This window comes from Puntigrus tetrazona, unplaced genomic scaffold, assembly GCF_018831695.1.
Source record: "Puntigrus tetrazona isolate hp1 unplaced genomic scaffold, ASM1883169v1 S000000746, whole genome shotgun sequence".
NCBI lineage: Eukaryota > Metazoa > Chordata > Actinopteri > Cypriniformes > Cyprinidae > Puntigrus > Puntigrus tetrazona.
Genome location: NW_025048355.1, coordinates 789,782 through 812,082, shown reverse-complemented (window position 1 = coordinate 812,082; position 22,301 = coordinate 789,782). Strand labels below are relative to the sequence as shown.

The 22,301-nt window shown below is 39.0% G+C and overlaps 2 protein-coding genes across 4 annotated transcripts in view; both read right to left on the bottom strand.

Moving 5' to 3' along the window:
- Window positions 1–1,502: 1,502 nt before the first annotated feature.
- Window positions 1,503–6,006, bottom strand: LOC122335187 (G-protein coupled receptor 20). Its single transcript, XM_043232975.1, has 2 exons — window positions 5,801–6,006; window positions 1,503–4,015 (listed from the first exon to the last, which is right to left on the bottom strand). The coding sequence occupies exon 2, from the start codon at window positions 4,011–4,013 to the stop codon at window positions 2,892–2,894; it is 1,122 nt and encodes a 373-aa protein (XP_043088910.1). The 5' UTR covers window positions 4,014–4,015; window positions 5,801–6,006; the 3' UTR covers window positions 1,503–2,891.
- A 6,903-nt stretch (window positions 6,007–12,909) lies between these two features.
- trpn1 (transient receptor potential cation channel, subfamily N, member 1) overlaps window positions 12,910–22,301 on the bottom strand; it is a 35,810-nt gene continuing 26,418 nt past the window's right edge. The window contains exons 20-29 of one of the 3 annotated variants that reach the window (XM_043232914.1): window positions 21,597–21,698; window positions 21,431–21,529; window positions 21,192–21,344; window positions 20,749–20,856; window positions 20,474–20,671; window positions 18,467–18,673; window positions 17,879–18,336; window positions 15,660–16,558; window positions 14,917–15,063; window positions 12,910–14,361 (exon numbers count right to left, since the gene is read on the bottom strand). In XM_043232914.1, the coding sequence (XP_043088849.1) occupies window positions 14,228–14,361; window positions 14,917–15,063; window positions 15,660–16,558; window positions 17,879–18,336; window positions 18,467–18,673; window positions 20,474–20,671; window positions 20,749–20,856; window positions 21,192–21,344; window positions 21,431–21,529; window positions 21,597–21,698 (2,505 nt within the window). In that variant the 3' untranslated portion in view covers window positions 12,910–14,227. The remainder of the gene's footprint in view (window positions 14,362–14,916; window positions 15,064–15,659; window positions 16,559–17,878; window positions 18,337–18,466; window positions 18,674–20,473; window positions 20,672–20,748; window positions 20,857–21,191; window positions 21,345–21,430; window positions 21,530–21,596; window positions 21,699–22,301) is intronic. The other 2 variants (XM_043232915.1, XM_043232916.1) reach the window with 2 other exon arrangements.

The following is a 22,301-nucleotide window of genomic DNA, read 5'->3' as shown; positions in this document are numbered from 1 at the left end:
GAAACATGTCTTCAGCTTTTCCACTGACTTTGACTGATGCGCTCTGGATCGAGTGAGTTCTTGCACGCTTCGTTGGCCAGAAAATTAGCTTCGAACATTTAATAAACTGCGATTGATGAAAGAGCGTATATTACGGAATATATGTATATCTATAATTGCCGTAAAAACAGACAGAATGTGATTTATGAAGCGTTTCTCCCTTCGTGAGGGGAGAAAAAAAAAACGTAGCAGACGCTACCGATGAAAATGCGTTTTCTATCAAATCTGTAAAGGATAAGCTCATATCTGAAACTACAGTAAAGGTATATTTTGCATGAACAGATTCACGCTCTGTGAGTGAAGCCTGTGCAGAGAAACAATCGTGTGGGAGGTCAAACCAGTTTAACCAGTACTACAGATATCGGTAATACTAGTACACTTTAAACGACTCACCTGCGACATTTCTATAATAAGCATTTTGGTAATGGCTGACAACAAGGTCCTATTAGTTAATGCATGAACCATTCACAAGCAACACATCTGTTACTGTACTCTTTCGTCTTTATCAACAATAATCCATGGCAGATCGGATAATAAACACATTTATATAATCAATAATTCAATTTATAAATCATCTACTCTGGAGGTCACGGCGTTGACGTGTTTTATTAAGAAGCTGTACTCTGACCTGATGCTTCGGCTCTCAGAGATGACCAGCCCGCGACGAACAGAAAAAAAAATCACTCATGCTTTCATCTCCACTGATTCATAAAACAGTCGAATGATTTTCTGCTCACGGCTGTCATCGGCACAGGCCTACGAGGGAAAGAAAAACACTCTGATATCTTAACACAAATTTGACATTAAATAGGTGACAGATAATAATGCGATTATTGTTGTGTTTATTAGTGAGGTTACATTATTTGACAAAAGTATTCACATTATTTAGAATAGCTTTGGTCCTCAAATCATTTGTGCGTTATTTACATTTTGAAGGAAATGATGCCCTCTCGTGGAAAATATAGTGTCTCACAGTCAAACAGAAGAAAAACACAAATTGTCATATATATATATATATATATATATATATATATATATATATATATATATATATATATATATATATATATATGTGTGTGTGTGTGTGTGTGAAAAACATAAATAATAATAAATGAATACATTATAAAAATTGTTATCTATTGTATAAATGTATATTGTATAAATGTATACAATTAAAAATATGTGTTTGTAAAAATCTAACATTCTTTCAAATCTATTCTTTTTATTACTTTATTTCCAATATTTCTACAATTTAAAACAGGCATCAGTGACAATGACTTAACAGTAGAATTAAAAACATGACATTATAGCAATAAAACGTTTCATCTCCGACGCTGGTTATTTTCCTGATATATATATATATATATATATATATATATATATATATATATATATATATATATATATATATATATATATATATATATATATATATATATAAAGAAGTAACGACTGAACCCAGACATTGAACCCATTTGTTTTGACAGAAATCCACAAGCGCTTTAAACAAATCCTAAAAAGAGGTTTGTGTTTATGTGTAAAGAGGATTTGGTCGTGTGCAGGTCTCTGTAAGTGTGTTAAATCACGTGTGGAGTAAAATAAACCTGTTGGACGAGAGCTCCGTGTAGGGTATGAGAGCCCATCATTCACCAGACCTCTGCCATTGAGACGCTACGTAGAGCCACGGCTTCTCTGTCTGATGACACACATTATATTTGTTAGGAGCAGGGAAAATATGTCGGAGAATCACGCTCAGAGGTGTTTCAGAGGTGCTCAGAAGAGATTTCAATTAATATTTGTTATAAATAAAGTCATTCGTTTGAATACAGCGACAATACAATGGTATAAAAATAACGTGGTTAACGTGGTTTGAAAAACCTGATCTCGTCAGACACTTTAGAGCAGTGTTTCTCCTTCACTGACACCATATGAAAACAATAAATACATTTTTTAAAAGCATTTTGTGTTGATTTTTTTTCATGATTGTAAGTCATCTTGACTCTTAAGACCCTGAGTGGGTCCAGGTCCCGGGTTGAGAAACATTTAAAACAGCTCCACACTTTCTTGAAAGGGCCCCTATATTTTGGTTTTGGGAGTCTCCAACAACCACTTTCATTGTCTTAAAATATACATTAATATTAACCCCTCCTTTGCGTGACGCTAATCTGCAGTGATCTCATCACGCCTGCAGTCCCTCATAAAGCAGTGTTTGAGAGCAGTGCTGCTTTGGTTACAGCGTTACCGGGGAAAAGCAGCACCTAGTGTTCAAGAATGTAATTGCATTTTCATTCAGACCAGTGCGAAAAGACCAACAAGTAGACGGCAGTATGCTACTGTTTCATGTTGAGGTCAACATCAAACGGCTTGGGACTTACTTGTTTTAATGATTCAGGGTCAACTCTTTCTTTTTAGAGACAATAACTATATACAATTTTGCAGGATTTTTTCATTCAAAGCCAATTTTCATTATATATATAAGTTATATAAGTTCTAAGAAAGAAAAATAATAACAATAATGTAAAAAAACTCTATTGAATAGAATGTGGAACCATAAAGAACCTTAAAGAATCATGTATATTAGGGGTGCAACGGTACACGTAATCCTACCGAACTGTTTAGGTATGGGTCTTTTGGTCTGGTAAGCATTTTTGGTATGTGTTTAATACCTAGAAATGTTATTTGTTGAAGTTGAGCGTTGATCATCAATCGATTTTAAAAAATAAAATATTAAACAAATAAATAGTAATTAATTAACAAAAAAGTTTGGTTTAAGCTGTTAGGCCTAAATGTAACCTGGATAAGTGCCGAAGCACTATATTTGTGTACCATTATGTGTGTGTGATTGTTAGTTTTCATTTCTCAGCGCTAAAGATTTCTATGTTTCTGTGTGTTGTATTTAAGGCGGGGATGTCTCTGTTTTGCAGCATGTAGGGTGTGAGCGTGAGCGTTGCGACTCTGTACGCGATGGCCGTCGGCGTTCCTGCAGCTTTGCCTTTCCGGTTTTCCTTGATGGCCACCGGATGCTCTCCGGACCTCTTCTTCTGTTCTCTCCGCAATGTAGAGCGGAAGCTGTCGGGCACGAAGCAGTAGACCACGGGATCCAGGCAGCTGTTGAGACTGCTGAGCGTGATGGTCGCGTGATACGCCACGACGTGCTGCTCTCTGCTGCCCCCTAGCTGGAAGTACACCACGGCCTCGCGCACGTGATACGGCGTGAAGCAGACGGTGAACACTAGCAACACGGCGACGAGCAGCCGGACGGCGCGAGCACGCCGCCCCAGACTCTGCGGCAGGAGCCGGCCGTCCGCCAGCGCACAGGCCGCGCGGATCGTAAACGTCGCGATCACCAGCAGCGGCAGGACGAACTCCAGAACGGTGAGCGCGAAAAGCACGGCGACGCGGCAGCAAGACGCTCCGTTAAACTCCAGCGCCGACGTCTGGAGGGAGTACGTGACCACGACGGCGAACAGCCACACGCAAACGCTCACGCTTATCGCGACCCCCGGGCTCCGCCAGCGGCTTCCCGCCGAACGCACCACCGCCATGTAGCGGTCCACGCAGATGCTGGTGAGAAACAAAATGCTGCAGTACATGTTGACGAAGTAGCTGAACGTGTGCACGTAGAAGCACGCCGCGCAGTCGCCGCCGCTGTGGTAGAGCGCCACGCGGGCCGGGAGCGACAGCGCCACCAGCAGGTCGGCCACCGCCAGGTTTATAGTGTAAATGGCCGGCGTGCTCCGAGAGCGGCTGCGCTGGCAGAACACGTACAGGGCCAGGCTGTTCAGGACCACGCCGACCACAAACATGAGCGAGTTCACCACCATCAGCGCGATCCACAGCACAGAGAACTCCTGGTACAGCGACTCGTCCAGGTGCGCCAGCCTCTTCAGGTACGGCACCCCCAGAGGACGGAGGCTGCTGTTGACGGGGGACTCAGACGTGATGTTTGGATGTCCCTTGAAGAAGGCCTCCATGACTAGAACGTAGAAAATAGATTTATAATCTATTAGAATAATAAAGCATTAAAAATTACTATTACATATTACTTATAAATATATATACACACACACACACACACACACATATACATATATATATATATATATATATATATATACATACACACCATAAAGACCCTTAAAGAATCATATATTAGGGGTATATATATTAGGGGTGCAACGTAATCGTACCGAACTGTTTTGGTATGGGTCTTTTGGTCTGGTACCTAGAAATGTTATTTGTTGAAGTTGAGTGTTGATCATCAATCGATTTAAAAATAAAATAAAAAAATTATTTAAAAAATAAATCGGAATTAAATTTAAGTTTGGGTTAAGCTGTTAGGCCTAAATGTAACCTGAATAAGTGCCGAAGCACTATATTTGTGTACCATTACACCGATGTTTGGATGTCCCTTGAAGAAGGCCTCCATGACTAGAACGTAGAAAATAGATAATAAATAGAATAATAAATAATTATTACTATTACATATTACTTGCATATTATATTTTTTAGCAAACATGCACGCATGCACACGCACATATATTTGTTTTTACTTTTTTTAATATAAATGTATTATTTTAAGTGTCACTCCGTCTCGAGGTACAGTATCGCTTTCGTGGCTCACTGCGCTTTCAACTAATTTTTTTCCATTTCAAGCAAGAGACTGCATGACATTCCCGTTTCACGCTTGTTTATGTAGAAAGGGCATCAGTGCTACACATAAAAACAATGAACATTCGGGTTTTCACAACCGCTGCCCAAAGCTAAAATTGTGAGAAAGAGCTGCCTGGTAAATATTGAAAAAAACTGATTGTGTTTGTCTGAAAGAAGAAAGTCGTATGCACCTAGGATGGCTTTGGAGTAAAATATGGGGTCATTTCAATTTTTTTCCTGCAAGCAAAATGTAATTAATCCTCAAAAAACGTTTTTCCAAAAAGCAAACTGATCATCTTTACTGAATTGATTTAAAAACAGTCATTCTCTACCTATCTGAACTCACATATATAGTTAAAGTCAACCTGAAATCCAGTTTGCAAACATTTGTGGTTGGTAAGACTTTTTTTAATGTTTGCTCAGCAGGGCTGCATTTATTTAATAAGAATTGAATTAAAATTAAAAATAAGAATAAAAATAATGCATGAAAATTTGCATTAAAAATAAGATTTTGAAATATTATTACAATTTAAAATAATTGTATACAATATAATTTAGTTGCCAATTATCATCATTGTTCCAATTTAATATTTTATTGCTTAATAATGAATATGTTAAAAAAAAAAGACTAGTGTATACATGAACCGAAGATGAACAGTTTTAATTCTGAAAAGCCCATTTGTTTTCTCTCCGACCAGAGCAGCACAGAGCCGTCCCATCAGCGGGCACCGCATGAAGCTTTCCATAGCTTTCTAAAAATGGCACATTCTTCAGCGTTTGATTTTGTGAGAGAGTTTGTGCTCCCGCTCTTCTGACGTCTCTCCGCTCCGAGACCCTTTCCGACCGCCAGTCAGCATTTAATGAAACGCGCAGAAGAACCTCTGATTCCCTTTCATCCGTCTGATCTTCACATACGAAGAGCTTGTCCATTTAGACTCGGGTCTTGTGTAACGTCATGTTATTTCCCACACGGTTCAATCAGCAGGGGGATCTGACCGTAATTTCCCACGGAAAATATAGCATTAACACCCAGCGGTCTAAACATTCAGCTACAAATACGTCTCAAAACCCACGTGTATTTATTAGAAAGCAAAGGCAAGGGTCTTACCGGTGCTGGTGCGAGTGGATATCTGCTGCTTTGCGTAGTTTTTAAATCAAATATAGTCTTTTTGAAACGGCATCGCTCCGGCAGGCAAAGAAAAACAGCATCTCTCAGGACAGCAATGTCCGCTCTTTGTCTTTCGTCTCTTTCGCTCTCAAGGATAAGTGGAGGCTCTCGCTGAAGAACGGCAGACTTTCCTCTCCGTCCTTCACCCTCCCCTTCCTTCTCGTTCTCATCTTCTCAAAACTCTGGGCAGAAGCCCTCAAAAGTCACTTTGCAGAGCAATTCGTCTTGTGGGACGAAAGCTGTGAGGCTCACCCGGTAAACAGGCCTCTGGGACACCAGCCATATAAAAACACTCATCTATAGTCCATATTTAGAGAAATTCAGCTCTGAATGTCCCTTCCTCCATAAGGTTTTATTGCACAAGTAACATCTCTGTTTAAAAAATGATCATAAATGTGTATAGTGTTTTTTTAGAGAGAGAATATTTTTTAAACAATGTTTTAAATAAATCTTATGTATTTCTATAATAGAATTGCAATTATTGCTATTTGTATGACTACTATAAAATAAAAAAAATACATGCACACACAGTATTACACAATAAATACACATCCAAAATACACACTTATTAAACATATATGTGTGTGTACTGTGCATATTTATTATGTACTGTATAAATACACTCCCATACATACATATATATATATATATATATATATATATATATATGAAGAAATCACATTTATATATTGCATATATTTATATATAATATAAATGAAATTAATATAAATATTTGCATGCAAATATTTTACAAATACATACTGTATAAAAACTTTCCTTTTGTATGTGATTATATATATATATATATATATATATATATATAATGAAAACATTTATATATTTGTTATATGTCTAATATATATACACACACATATACATATATATATAACATTTTCCTATTTAATAAAGATTTAAATTAAATTTAGCATAAAACTATTTATTTTTTATTATGCATTATGTATTTGCATCAAGGCATTATTTATATGATTAAATTAAACAATGCCCCCCACTCCCCCTCCCAGAAATTGATGAAGCATACCCGAAAACATGTTTTTAAAGAGGTTCATCCCATAAAGTGAGTAACGGTGGACCACCCCTGAGAGCGTGGCTGTGAGGTGACCCCCCTCTGCGTTACCTCACAGACCCAAACATGAGCAAACAGCTGGAGCTCGTGAGAGGAGCGCTGCGTTAGAGACGTCCTGCACCTCGTCCTTCATCACCGACTTCAAACCAGATCCAGCCACAGTGCTGTATCCTCAATATCAACACTTGATATTCCTCAGCATAAACACCATATCAGAAACCTGTGACATCAAAGCCAGATGTTACATAACGACAGGACACTATCTCTATTAAAACACTGCATAAGCAGGCCAGGAAAAATACCAAGTGAAACATTTATCAGTAAAACTCCTCACCGCTTCACTGCTTCACCCCGACATCTTTCAGAACTGGATGCTGCTGGACAATCTCTCAAACGAGCCCCAAGGGATGATGGGAGATTGCTTGAGCTGCTAGAAAGAGTATATAATGTAAACGGCGTAAAGAAACTTCTGTTGAAGCGCCACGTCTCAAATATCATATATGCTGAATTTGAGTATGTCATGACGAAAGAGCCCAGAAATATGTTAATAATAAAAAAAGAATATTCTAAAAATTGTGACACACACACACACACACACACAAACACACACACTCAAAAACACACACACACACACACACACACACACACACACACACACACATACACACACACACACACAAACACACACACACACACACACACAAACACACACACACAAAAACACACACACACACACACACACACACTCACACACACACACACACACACACAAACAAACTCACAAACAAACACACACACACACACTCAAAAACACACACACACACAAACACACTCACAAACACACACACAAAAACACACACACACAAACACACACACACACAAACACATTCACAAACACACACACAAAAACACAAACACACTCAAAAACACACACACAAAAAAACACACACACACACACACTCACAAACTCACACACACACACTCAAAAACACACACACAAAACACACACACACACACACACACAAACACACTCACACACACACACACACACACACACACACACACACACACACACACACAAACACACACACACACACACAATACATCAAATGTAGCCACTAACAAGATATGTAATTAATTATAAATCAACAAAAAGCAGTAATACAGTATTTAAGTGCTGTGACTAAATATAAATACATAAAAATACATTTTTTCCTCACTTTTTTTACATGCAGAGAATAAGCGAATGAGATTTAATTTTCATTAAAATAGTCACAATGCAAAAAAAACTAAAGAAAAGGTGTATTTTGTCATACAAATGTTATTTTTCTCCCACTTACCAACATAAAAAGTCTTGACTTTTATGAGCTGAGCTAATTCTGCAACACCACAAAGCCATGAAATCAAATTCTTTTTTATCAAAGCGTTCAGGTTTGAGTCAATTTTAAGCGCATAGACATTGGTGTGTAACGCTACGGTAGAGTGCAGAGATTACATTAAACAGCAGGTTGAGGCGAATTAGCATGCAGTCATTTGTGAGAAAGCAGACGTAATGCTAATGTACTTCATTTCTGACTAAACCCATCTTGCAGGACCGCTGTCCAGATCTGATGGGAGTCCCTGTTTAAACATCCGTCAGCTGGAGAAAACCCAGACACCGTCAATCCTTCAGTCCTTCAACAACTAATAAAACCAGGACAACAGGTGAGATTATGAACATAGTAAAAGTTAATGGGTGGTTTAGCTGTTAAAATGGATTGCCTAGGGCTTACAAACAAAGAAATTATAATGTCTTAAATCATTGTTTCAAACCAGCGGTTTAGCAAACATTGTGCCAACTGTTATTATTTTAATAGTTATTATTATAATAATTACTTACACGCAAATATATAAATATCTATGAGTAAACAGTTTAATACTCTGCCTGATGCAAAGAGATGAATTCACCCATCATACACGAATAAGAAGAGCTCTCTAGTTTATTCATGCAAGCGCAAATCGTTTTGTTCAGATGGGGACTTCACATTGTATGTTATGATCTAGATCAGGACTTCGGAGCTCATATCGCAAAAATATCTGATTCGGTTTGGGACTTGGAGCAGGTTCGAATCGCAGTTTGATTCAGATCAGATTATGTATCGTGAATCATTTGATTCGAATCAAGATTTTGTATTGTGCATCGTGAATCATTTGATTCGGATCAAGATTTTTCTATTGTGTATCGTGAATCATTTGATTCGAATCAAGATTTTGTATTGTGTATCGTGAATCATTTGATTCGGATCAAGATTTTTGTATTGTGCATCGTGAATCATTTGATTCGGATCAAGATTTCGTATTGTGCATCGTGAATCATTTGATTCGGATCAAGATTTTGTATTGTGTATCGTGAATCATTTGATTCGAATCAAGATTTTGTATTGTGCATCGTGAATCATTTGATTCGCTCAAAATTTTTGTATTGTGCATCGTGAATCATTTGATTCGGATCAAGATTTTGTATTGTGTATTCGGATCAAGATTTTTCTATTGTGTATCGTGAATCATTTGATTCGGATCAAGATTTTGTATTGTGCATCGTGAATCATTTGATTCGGATCAAGATTTTGTATTGTGTATCGTGAATCATTTGATTCGGATCAAGATTTTGTATTGTGCATCGTGAATCATTTGATTTGGATCAAGATTTTTCTATTGTGCATTGTGAATCATTTGATTTGGATCAAGATTTTTCTATTGTGCATTGTGAATCATTTGATTCGGATCAAGATTGTTCTATTGTGTATCGTGAATCATTTGATTCGGATCAAGATTTTTGTATTGCGTATCGTGAATCATTTGATTTGGATCAAGATTTCGTATTGTGCATCGTGAATCATTTGATTCGGATCAAGATTTTGTATTGTGTATCGTGAATCATTTGATTCGGATCAAGATTTTGTATTGTGTATCATGAATCATTTGATTCGGATCAAGATTTTGTATTGTGCATCGTGAATCATTTGATTCGGATCAAGATTTTGTATTGTGTATCGTGAATCATTTGATTCGGATCAAGATTTTGTATTGTGTATCGTGAATCATTTGATTCGGATCAAGATTTTGTATTGTGCATCGTGAATCATTTGATTCGGATCAAGATTTTGTATTGTGTATCGTGAATCATTTGATTCGGATCAAGATTTTGTATTGTGTATCTTTAAGATCGGGACTTTGGATTGCGTAAATATAGACTTTAGAGTGAATCACAAACCATCGATCAGATCAAAAAGTCGAATAGTGTAATGTGAATCATTTTGATCAGGACTTCGTTTAGATCAGGACCAGCAGGTGAACAAAACATTTGATTCAGATATGGACTTTTGAGCGTGAAGGTATGAATTATTGATGAGTATTGTGAATCATTTAGATAAGGACTCCGGAGAAGGTTTGCAAATCATTTGATTCATTTAGGATCATGTATTGCAGATCATTTAATTTAGGTTCGCGGATGGTTTGATTTGGATCATTTATCGTGAATCACCAGGGCTTTGGAAGTATTTTGATTCATATCAAAACTTCGGATTGTGAATCATGAATCGTTTGATTCAGATCAGAACCTCAGCACCTTTTTTTAAACTTCTGGTGTCATTTTAGTTATTTTACCTTTACGAAAACAGACTGCTTCTTAATGCAGTATTGCTATCATATTATTAATCATAAGTTGTTTGTAGCACAAACAGTTTGACAGTTTACTGTACTCTATGCGTCATACAGTGAAGCAGCAAACATAGGTAATAAAGCAGCTCTTGCGAATGCTTCACAGGTTAAAGGTGGAAATCTGTTCATATTAATACATCATATTAATGAGTATTAAGAAGTAACTGATCAAATGAGGTACAGTATGCCTGATATTACTCAATAAGAGTAAACGGTGTTGGAAAATTTTAGTGTTTTGGATTCTTTTGCTTTTGTTTTCTAAAATTTAAACAGGAAGATCAGTATAGCAAAGTGATGTGCTTTTATGGATGTAAAATTAGCAACATAAACGTCTTGTTTGGTCTGAATGTCTGATGAATGCCAATGAATGTCTGAATGAGTGGATTTTTTGTTACTGTACTCAAACGTATTGAATTTCAGGAGGTTCCTCGACGACAAATCATCTCATTTGCACAAAAACACTTTCCTATCGCGGGACGGATGAGTTACCGTCTCAGCATAAACACACGGCCAAGAACGAACCTCCATAAAAGTGAAAAACCATTCTTCCACTCATCACTCTGTCCAAAGTTAAACCTGACAGAGACTTCAGACACGCGCGCGTATGAACCGTTTTAAACAAATAGCCCATCCATCTCTACCTAAAAGCAGGAGAAAAGCGGGTTAGCGAAGGCACTTCCTGTGAGAGTGGAACTCATCATCATATATCTGACTGTACGACGCCTGGACATCAACAAGTCTCACCGCAAACTTTTATTACTATTTTATTCACTTGTATCATCACTCAGGACGCAAATAAGCAGCTTTTCGGATTATAATGTCGATGCTAATTAGTGCTCAGTTTCTTCTGCAAAATGAATCTCATTTTTAAGGGCAAAAACTGAATGGAAAGAAACTGAACTGGAGAAAATGTACTTTTGATAAGGTTTACAGAAGTGGGCGTGGCAAAATGGCTCAATAGCGCCACCTAGAAGATTCCCCTCCTGCTGTTTACTGTCTGAAACCAATAGGAAGTCTGTTATTTTAAATTTGATCTGCAAGTTGTGCGCCGTTTTTCCCATTTCAGGCATTGTATCAAAAACATTTTAGTTGAAGGGTGTGTCGGTGGCGGCCGGATAAACTTTGTTTTGCCACAAAATAGGAACTTATTATAATTTAGCCATACAATATCTGATCTGCCCCAAACCTCACATGCTTGATAAGAGTCTGTTCTGAACACAATGTTATAGTTATAGCGCCACCTGCTGGTAACAGGAAGTGACATGACTTTAAAGGGCTTTGCGATGTTAAACTGTGAAGTTTAACAGAACCGACCTGCCTCAAACTTCACAGAGTCGCTAAAGATTCCTAGCCCGAACGCATATAATGACCGATATTCGCTCAGACTTTATATTAGGTGCCTTTAATGGCAACGTATTTGCAACAAAAATAAGTACAATGTACATTTCACGATCATATTGTATTGCCAAACACTATTGCTAGTATTCAGGGGAAAGCCCGGAAAACACCACTGATTTTCCTCCGATTTTCCCCCAAGATATTTGAAGAAAGTCAGAACCAGTCTGCAGATTAAAGGTATTTTTAGCTGCAGACTGTCAGTCAATGTCTATAGGTCGACAGTGGAAATATAAATGTAATTACAGATGCGATTACGTAGGTATTTTTAAAAATATATGTTCAACGTACAAAGGTGTATGTACACAATAAGTATACAGTACCAAATGTATAGCATATAGCAGTTAAGGCCACTTAATATAAAGAGGGACCCAATATTCTGTCACATAAATGACTGGCTATATTATATATCCTCTTATATTTACCACTTTAAATGCATATCGATCGCGGTTTTCCTAAAGCCACCGGATGGCGATGAGCCCAGGTGCAAGGACCCTTTCAACACCGTTTGCAGCATTAATTGAATATATGTTTATGTTTTATACCATATCAGGTTTTTATGGTCCATATAGTACGATATAGTAAGAATATGAAGGCCAAAACTGAGCAAAAATACCCAATTGCAGATGACTTTAACGTAAATTAATGAGATCTTTGCAATAGTATGACAAAAAAAAGACAAATATTGGTTCTTGCTCTATATCTCTTATGAGATTTCATGATAAAATACAATGCAATACAATACAAATATTGCACTGCAATCACTGAACTGTTGATGATTTAGAGGCTTTAGAAAGTTATGAACAAATATGATCCAGCAGGCTTCATAGGTTTAAAAATGTGAGGATATTAACTGTACGGTAGCCTGTACAATTTGATCCACGTTGTTTTTATTTCTGTTTTCGAACAAACATGACTTACCGGCGTTAACAACAATAGTAGTACTAGTTAAAAAACAGTATGACGTTTTCCAAGATCATGTCAAGATACAGCATAATTAATAAACGTAAGCTCAGATCTCTCGCTTGATGCGATATCATGGAAAACTAGTCTAAATGGCAGTGACTTCAACAGTTAAAGTCAGTCAGGCAGCATCAGGTGCAGTTATGAAGTCATCGAGTTAGTAATGAAGTATTTAGTATGTTTTGGCAATATGAGTATTAATTTGAGTTTGAAGCAAAGAACAGCTCTGAGCGTAATGTTATTTATTGTGGTTCTGACATGAATGTAGCTCGAACAAAAACAAGTAGTGAGTCCTGAAAACACGTTCGTATCATTTCTATAAATGTATTATACATTATACAGCTATATGTACCTACGTTTAGCATTTGGATTTCATTTCATTTGTAAAAAAAACCCCAAACAAACAAACACAAAAAGGAACAAATAATGACTAAAAAAAATTAAATCAAACATAATACTGTAAAAAAATATTCCTGGCAGTTTCTTCAAGGTTTTCAACTTGCTAATTGAGAAGCGCTTTCGACCACTTCTTTGATGGCTTGTGAAAACAAACGCAAGCTTTAAAGTTGGTTTCCTTATACAGTATGTCATCTTTCTAGCATTAGCCCATGAAACACATTTATGATCGTAAGACTAAAATATTAAGTACGAAAAACAAGCATGTGCACTATCATTCTAAAGTGTGGGGCCTGTAAGATTTTTATGATTTTTTAAAAGATTAACACTTTTATTCAGCAAAGATGCATTAGACTAATCAGATGTGACAGATATAGACACTGATAACATTACAAAAATGGTTTTCAATTTAAATTCAAGTTCTTTTGAAGTTTCTATTAAAAGTTTGTGTTTCTTGAGTATATCACAACGATTATAGAAGGGTCACGTGACACTGAAGACTGGAGTAATGATGCTGAAAATTCAGATTTGATCACAGAAATAAATTACAGTTTAAAATTGTAATAATATTTTAAATCAAACAAACGCTGACTTGGTGAGCAAAAGAGACTTTTCAAAAATAATTTCTGAAGAGATTTAACTGAAATCTTTTGAACCCTAGTATAAACAGCATCTTCGATTAAAGTGACTAGTGAAGAATGAATATCGAATAAAGGCACATGCTGTGATATGCTAACAGGAATGAAACAGGAAGTGATGTGGGCTCAGGTGAGTGTACTGATGTTCACAGGAAGTGCAAATGCCTCTGTCATGATGAAACCGTCCGTGACTCATTCGACTCTCTCCGGCAGTGATCTGTCCCTCTGTCTGTGCTGTGTTAAAAACTGCTGGACCACAGAAGACCAATCCACGACGTTCTCCACCCGCATCCGTCCTCCAGACATGGACATCACCATCTGACCGCCTGCACAAGCACACAACAAGCTGAAATGACACGGCTGCATCGACAAACGCATTTTTATATCAGTTTCGCATTTGCTGCACGTGACATTTCAATTCTGAAGCACTGCAACACATACCTATATCAACGTCATAAAAATGTGCCAGAGTTCACATACTGAACCCTTGTTTTAGCGCAAGTCAGTGGACACGTCTCAGCGAAATGTATAGCGAGGCACATAAAACCAGCGTTGCACAAAAAGTGTACAGAGGTACATATTTTTATGAGACCAGGCTGGTTAAAATGCAAAATGCAATTCACTAACCTTTGTTTACAGTTTTGAAAAATAAGTTACAGAGTATAATATAACAATATAATTTATTATATATTTTTTAAAATATCAAAGGCTATTTTCATGGTAAACTAGTAGAAATACTTAACAGTAATAAAACAGAATTACACAACAATATTAAAAAAAATACAGCTTTTTCTGTTAGTTATTTTCCACAAAAAATAATGTTTATAGAAAATCTAAAGATAGTTCAAAATTGACCGAAAAAAGAGATCTTGTGTACTTACTCTCAGGAAGGATCTGTGTCCTCTTGTTTCCTCGGACACAGCTGCCAGACGCTTGAGACAGCAGCTCTAGAGAACGAGAGCCTGTCAGACCTTCAGCGTCTTCATCTACGTTCATCACACTACGACACTCCACAGAGCAGATCTTACCTGAACACAAAGGGAAAGACAAATTGTGAGATGTAAATAAAGAATTTTGAGAAAAAAAAAAAGTTGAGATTCACGCAGATAAAGGCAGAATTTAAAGACAAACATTCTAGTGAGAATCATCTGTGAGAACTGTAAGCACACTTGGCAATAAAGCTCTTTCTGATTGTGATTTTAAAATGTCTGAAACTTTAAAACAAATTCTAAGAAATTCTAAGAGAGAAACAGCTAAATGTAAACTGAGAATTCTGAAAAAAGTTGAAATTGTGAGATGTAAACCTACAAGAAACAAATGTAATTTAAAGTAAATTTTAAGATGTAGAATTGTGAGACGTAAACCTAGAATTCTGAAATAATTTAACAAAGTGTGAGGATTTAGGTCTAAACTTAAAATTCTGAGAAGAAAGTCAGCATTGTGAGATGCAAACTTAAGATTCTGAGAAGAAAAATGTTGCAATTTTAAATTGAGTCCGAATTCTGAGATGCAAACCTGCAGTTACGAGTTAATAATTTGCCAATACAAGACTCTCTTTTCTTAGCTAGACGCAGGCTTCTACAATAACATCCAACAAACTCTATATAACAAAATAAGCTCTTACCTGCGCGTTTGCAGAGAACCTTGATGGAGCAGAAGAGGTTGGTGAAGAGGTTGAATGGAGACGGAACTCCAGACTTGCGGCTCATATCGCGGATCAGAACGGCACGGCCAAACTTCCACTCCGTGTCGGACTGAGCTTGGATGCGCTGGTACGTGTCGCTCATCATGGCGATAAGCAGGTTGATCAGCACGATGCACGTCACCACCAGATACACACCAAACACCATCTTAGCCAAAACGGCCGTGGCGGGAGGCGAGCGCTCCAGGTCGGGAATCTTATCCGGTTCGGTCAAACCAAACAAGGCGAAGAAGAGCAGCACAGACATGTTTAAAGGATCCGGAGCAGTCACGTTACCTGTGCTGTTGTCCCAGTCTTGAGGATAGAGCGGCTGACACAAAGCGGTGAGACTCAGCGTGAAGGCGGTGTGGAACAGCATGAGGATCACGGCGAACCGACACAGATCCTTCATCAGGTCTCGGATGATTATGGCCCACGGGCCGAATAAGTGATGGAACGTGAGGAACTCTAGGAGCTGGATGAACGCCAGCATCATCGCCACGGACAGCAGGACGTTTCGGGCGAACAGGCAGTGCAGGTGAGACGGAGGCCACCACTGAGTGAAGACCGCCAGCAGGTGGCACAGCAGAGCCGCGGCGGAGAAGCCCAGCAGAAGAAGACGAATCCACGCTAATCCGGCGCGCTCACCAGGGAACGTCAGCTCCGACACCAGCATCCCACAGAGCCAGATCAGCAGAAGACACTCTGACCAGCCGGGCACCAGACGGCCCTCAGACAGGGGACTCACCGGCGGATACACGATCGTCAGGATGAACAGGGCTAACAGGAAGACGTGTGACACCAGGTGACTCATGAACTTCACGATTGGGATGGTGTTGAAGCTGAGTGGAGATGAAAGCAATCAGTTACACACATTTCACCTCGAGACACACTAGCAGTAAAAAGTTTTAACAAATGTGACTGGGCTTATGTTTCTTAAAAACCTTTTGGTCTATAGGCCAGTGTTGCTGGTTCATATGTGGACAACAAGTCTTAAGTCTCTGAGGTATATTTTTAGCAGTAGCCAAAAGTACATTGTATGGATCTAAATCAAGAATCATTAGAACATGTTGTAAAGATGTTCTGTACATTTCTATTATATATATATATATATATATATATATATATATATATAAATAAATGAGTAGTTTTGTAATAAGAACTTAATTTGGATGATGATGCCTTTCCAAATTAAAAAAACCAATTAAAACTAAAATTGAAAAAAATTATTTAAGCTGGATAGAATGCCAAAGGCACATAACAAAATTACTAAAACTTAAATGAAAATGAAACCTGAAAATAAAAGACAAATGCTAATTTATTTAAATACCATAATATAAGACACCCCCTTTACCAGCTGTATCATTTAGACTAAAACTTGTGTTTTACTGACAGAAAAAAATAGAAATTATACCTCTTACCTTTATTATCATTATTAAAACAAATAAAATGTACCAACAATTACATTTAAAAATATAAAGTTTGGGTGAAAATGATGTAATTTTTATTTATCTGACAAATAAATGAAATCCGATAACTAGATCCGATAAAGTGAGCTTACTGGTAAATCAGTCAATCAGTTTGATTGATCTAAGATTCATCCACTTTCCGAGTGCAAGCTGCAGTGATTCAGTGATCGGTCTGCATCGTGGTCTGTATCGGTATCAGCCATGAGAAAGATCAGTAAATTAGTTTTTTTTAAATCTGCATACTGTCTCACATTTTAAAATCACTTACAGAGAAAGTCTGATCGCATAAGACTAACATGACAGTCACAGATGAAGTTCTTAGCAATGCATATTGCTAATCAAAAATTAGGTTTTGATCTATTTACAGTACGTAATTTATAATATATCTTCAGGGATCATGATATTTACTCAATATCATGATACAAATATGCTACAAATACACCCGATCATCTTAAATTTTGTGGTCCAGTGTAACAGTGCCAACCCCTCAGATGATGGCAAATTTTTCCATAGGTTAAATATATTAAGTTTCTACAATACATAAATAGATTGTACAAACATAATTTCCTGTGAATTGCAATACAAATAAGCTTTAATTGAAACATAGAAAACGGCTATTTAAAATTTTAATAATATTTCACAATATCACTGTTTTTACTGTGTTTTTGTACCAGTATTACTGTATTAGTGTACCTGTGTCTGAGGGGCAGTGAGAGCACCAGCCACATCAGAGGGAAGAGCAGCAGACAGAAGAACAGCAGCAGGATCTTCCACGAATCCCACTGAAGGCTTCCATGCCACATGTCTGTGAGGTACGTCTGCACCGCTGGATGGGACACCACGGCCTTCTGTCTGCCCTCGATCAGGCAGTCCAGCACGCTGGCGCCCCGGTGGTCCACGGCCATGAGGATGGGGCCCGCGCCTTGGCCCCCGGCTGAGGCGGCGAGGGTCAGGAGGTCAGAGGCCATGACCTCACAGTGGTGGGCGGCGGCCTGCAGGTCCATGGAGCGCTCCTTCTCTCTGAGCGCGGCCAGAGACAGAGCTCGCGACAGACGGACACACGTATCCAGAGGAGCCGGAGAATGAAGAACCAGCTCCTCCAGAGCCAGATTATCATTCATCCGGCCGCACACCATCAGATTGAACACAAACTACAGACAACACCAAACAAAAGTGGTTTATTTTCAGCAGAACAAGGCACTTAAAGCTGTAAATCTTAACTAAAGCTATAAGTCTAAACTGTTACAAAACATTAAAAAACAAAACTTAAAACAAGCTGACCTTCTTGTCGTCCAGCAGACGCAGTGTGTTCTTCTCTCGTCTCAGCAGGAAGATGACGGTTTCCTCGTGGTTCTCCTGAGCGGCGTACTGCAGCGGTGTCCATGCGGCTCGACATTCGACACACAGCGACGCTCCGCTCTCCACCAGGAACGACACCACCTCCAGACAGCCGGCTTTAGCAGCGTAATGCAGCGCCGTCCAGCCACTCTGAAACAGACCAAACACACATCAGCTCTACTGCATTTTGTAAATGTAATATTTATGTCATGACATAAGAATACAAATAGAAACCGAGGACACGAATTCTTGCATAAATGTTATTTTTGTTTTCTTTGCATGCAAAAAGTGTACTTGCTGCATAAATGTTATTTTGGACTTTGACAGTTTTTTTGCATGCAAAAAAAGTATACTTGCTGGTTTGGAACGACATGAACGTAAGTGATTTCCTTTATTTTGAGGTGGAGTAACCTAATGGCATCCTACCCGTGACCTTGCCTGCTTGTGCTTCTTAGACCTTCCTGCTTGTGCTTCTTGCGTCTTGCGTCTACTTTTCTCCACTTGAGAGACTCTCTCTGCCCTGCTCTCCTGCTAAAAACATGGATTTGATCAACTGGTCTCTCAACGCAATTGACACCATCTTCTCGAAGAGAAGCGTGGGTTCGCCGGGACGATGGCGGCCGGGTATTCGATGGACGTGTGGGAGAAGTGGCGTCTCGTGTGCTTGGCACCTCTTTCTGTGGAGGATATTGAAGATATCTTGCTTTTCGGAGCTTTGATTACGGGGCTATTGCTGATCGGATTGGGCATAGCCCTGTTATATCGACAAATTGAGAGAACGAGGGCAGCTGTCCACAGCCCCACAAAGCTGCCTGGGAATATTGATGTCGGGACTCAGACTGTGGTTGTAAACCGCACTTTGGATAACATCATGGGGAAGCTCGAGGCTTTGCATCGAAAATGGATCAAATCAGGGACCAGGATGGACAATAGAGTAGTAAATTGTTTACGACTACTCGCACCAAGCCTAAAAAAATTCCATTCCTATCTGGTTTCGACTCCCTCGGCCAAGGCCACTGCTGGAAAAACAACTCCCCCGACAGATCACGGCAGTGAAGACGCTCTCGCACTCCTCACCCCCACCTTTCCGCCTGCCTGGCAGACGGGTCTGGACCAAGCGCTGCATCGACGGCTGCCAGAGAAGGATGACTGTGGAGGACCCCAACTACCCAGACTTACCTTGTCTTACATGTTGTCAAAGTGTCTAAACTATGTGCTTCTATTGCTGAGGTGTTTTTTTCCCGTTACCACACTGTGGTCTCTTAGGAGCACAGTCTGGGTTTGGCTTTTTTTCCTCACCTCACCTCTCCTCCTGTAATGCTGTACTTCTTTATTTCTGTCATCCCGTCATGTCTACCCCCATCTTGTACCTGTATGTGGATGGGATGATGGCCCAAAGAATTTCACTACATGTCGTACTACGTATGTCTCTGTATGTGACAAATAAAATTTGAATTTTTGATTGTTCAGACTTCGGAGCATGTTGTTTTGTTGTGGTGTCACGGTGAGTTCACAAAGAAACATTTGTTGACTAGGTTTGACTGCAGCTGCATCAACCGCAAGTAGATTATTTAGTAGATTAATAATGTTTTGTCTAGAAATAACACTCACAATAGCGAGAAGCTCTGATACTGTTCATAATAGTGGCTGATTACTGAGACCCGCCTCCTAAAAGCGGTTTCTGAGAGAGCTTCAGAATGAGGGTTGAAAATCTATATATTTGTTTTCTTTCTGTGTAAAATATTATAAAGTACATGTCAAGGGACATAATAAGAATCCATTACCCCTTAAATTAAATTTAGCTATCAAAAACGGCAAAGGAAATCTTAGCACAGTTTGAGATCTGAGGCCTTTTCTGAAACTCTAAAGGAGATAAATTTCTATCTATTTCTATCAGGAGAGACATCTGAGAAACCAAAGACCAACACAAGCGTCCAGGTTTCTTCTCACCTTGTCCGTGTGGTTGATCTCCGCTCCCTGCCCCAGCAGGACTCTCACCATGGCTACGTGTCCGTGTGCGGCGGCCAGATGCAGACAGGTACATCCGCGTTTGTCGGTCAGGTGCAGCAGAGATCCAGAGCGGCTGAGCAGCAGCCCGACCACAGCTGTGTGTCCGCTCTGAGCCGCCAGGTGGAGAGGACTGGAGCCCTGAAACACACGACGGACGGTCAGGACCGCGCTCACATGTCACGCTTCACACCGCAGCACTGCTTCTCATCTCTTACCTGAATGTTTGTTTCTGCATCGGCCTGAACACCAGGAGAATTCAGCAACAGGCGAACCACGTTCTCATGACCGGACAGAGCCGCCAGGTGCAGAGGAGTGTAACCTGACTGAACACACACACACATACACGTTTGTTTTGCAAGTAGTAAGGGACATTGCATAGGCTTCCATTGAATTTAGTCAGGTTAATGCTGTTTTGGTCCTCACGTTGGTCACTTGGTCCTCACGAGTATAGCTAAACCAGTACACACACACAGAAATACACACATGGTTGAGAGACATGGTGAAGCACAAGATTAGTCCAGTACACGAGCAGTGGTTGGTCGATTAATCAAAAATACAAACAAAACATGAAGCTTCACTGCAAAGCAAGAATCCCCCGAATTAATAAATCAAATTAAAAATGCCTTATCAACCATGTTCTGCGGTGTATCTCTGTCACCTCAGCTAACGGCTGCTGTCTCTTCACGTCTTCTTTGCCGCCGCCGCTGCTGGGGAATTCACTGCGTATCGTAGCAGGAACTTTAGTCAGGATCTCTCTCACAAAGTCCACCTGTCCAAAACAGGCTGCCACATGCAGAGCCGTTAAACCTGTCTACACACACAGATCGTCCACTGGATCATTACAGCACCGTTTTCGTTCTGCTTAACCTTTATAAGCCATGTATTCACATGCAGCACCTTGGAGCTCTGTATCTTCAGTGAAACGCTGCCTTTCAGCACCTCCAGAATATGAGTGTGTCCATACTTGGCAGCCAAATGTATGGCCGTCATGCCCTCCTGAAAGGGTCAAAGGAATTAGAAATGATCATGTTAAATGTTCTTCATCTTTGTCTGTCTAACTCACGGTGTCCTCCTCAGTGACTGAAGCTCCAGAGTCCAGAAGAACCTTCACCACCTCTGTATGACCGCCAGCAGCAGCCAAATGCAGAGGACACAAACCGTTAGCCTGCAGAGTTAGAGAGACCAGAAGATATAGAGGGTATTATGTACAACATTTCTCATTTTCATTTAGATGAGAGCAGAAGATATAGAGGGTATTATGTACAACATTTCTCATTTTCATTTAGCTTCATGAACTTCATGAAACAAAAAGAATAAAATGAATAAACACTATATAGTTATAAAAAAAACCCCCACAACCATATATACAGATATTTGAAGTTAAAATACTTTCTTATAGTACTTAAGTATTCAACGTTTTATGTTAAAAACAAAACATTAGGCCTAGTTATGCATCTATAATTGCAGTTTAAATGCATCTATGGCCCCGTATGAGATGCATACATTTTATAAATCCATCAAAATGTTATTTCAGACGCAGATTCCAGAAATGTTTTCTTATGCTGGACTGAAAGACACAAAATACTGGATGAAGCGCTTATTATTCTTACCCCCCAAAAATGGATTTTGCTAGACAATCTCACTAGTCAAGCTGTATAAATATTATATATTCAATACTTAAATACATTAACTTTTTGGGTCAAATCTGTATTTCTATTAAGTATGGCTTTAAAGTTACTGGCTTTATACACCACTGGAAAAACCATCA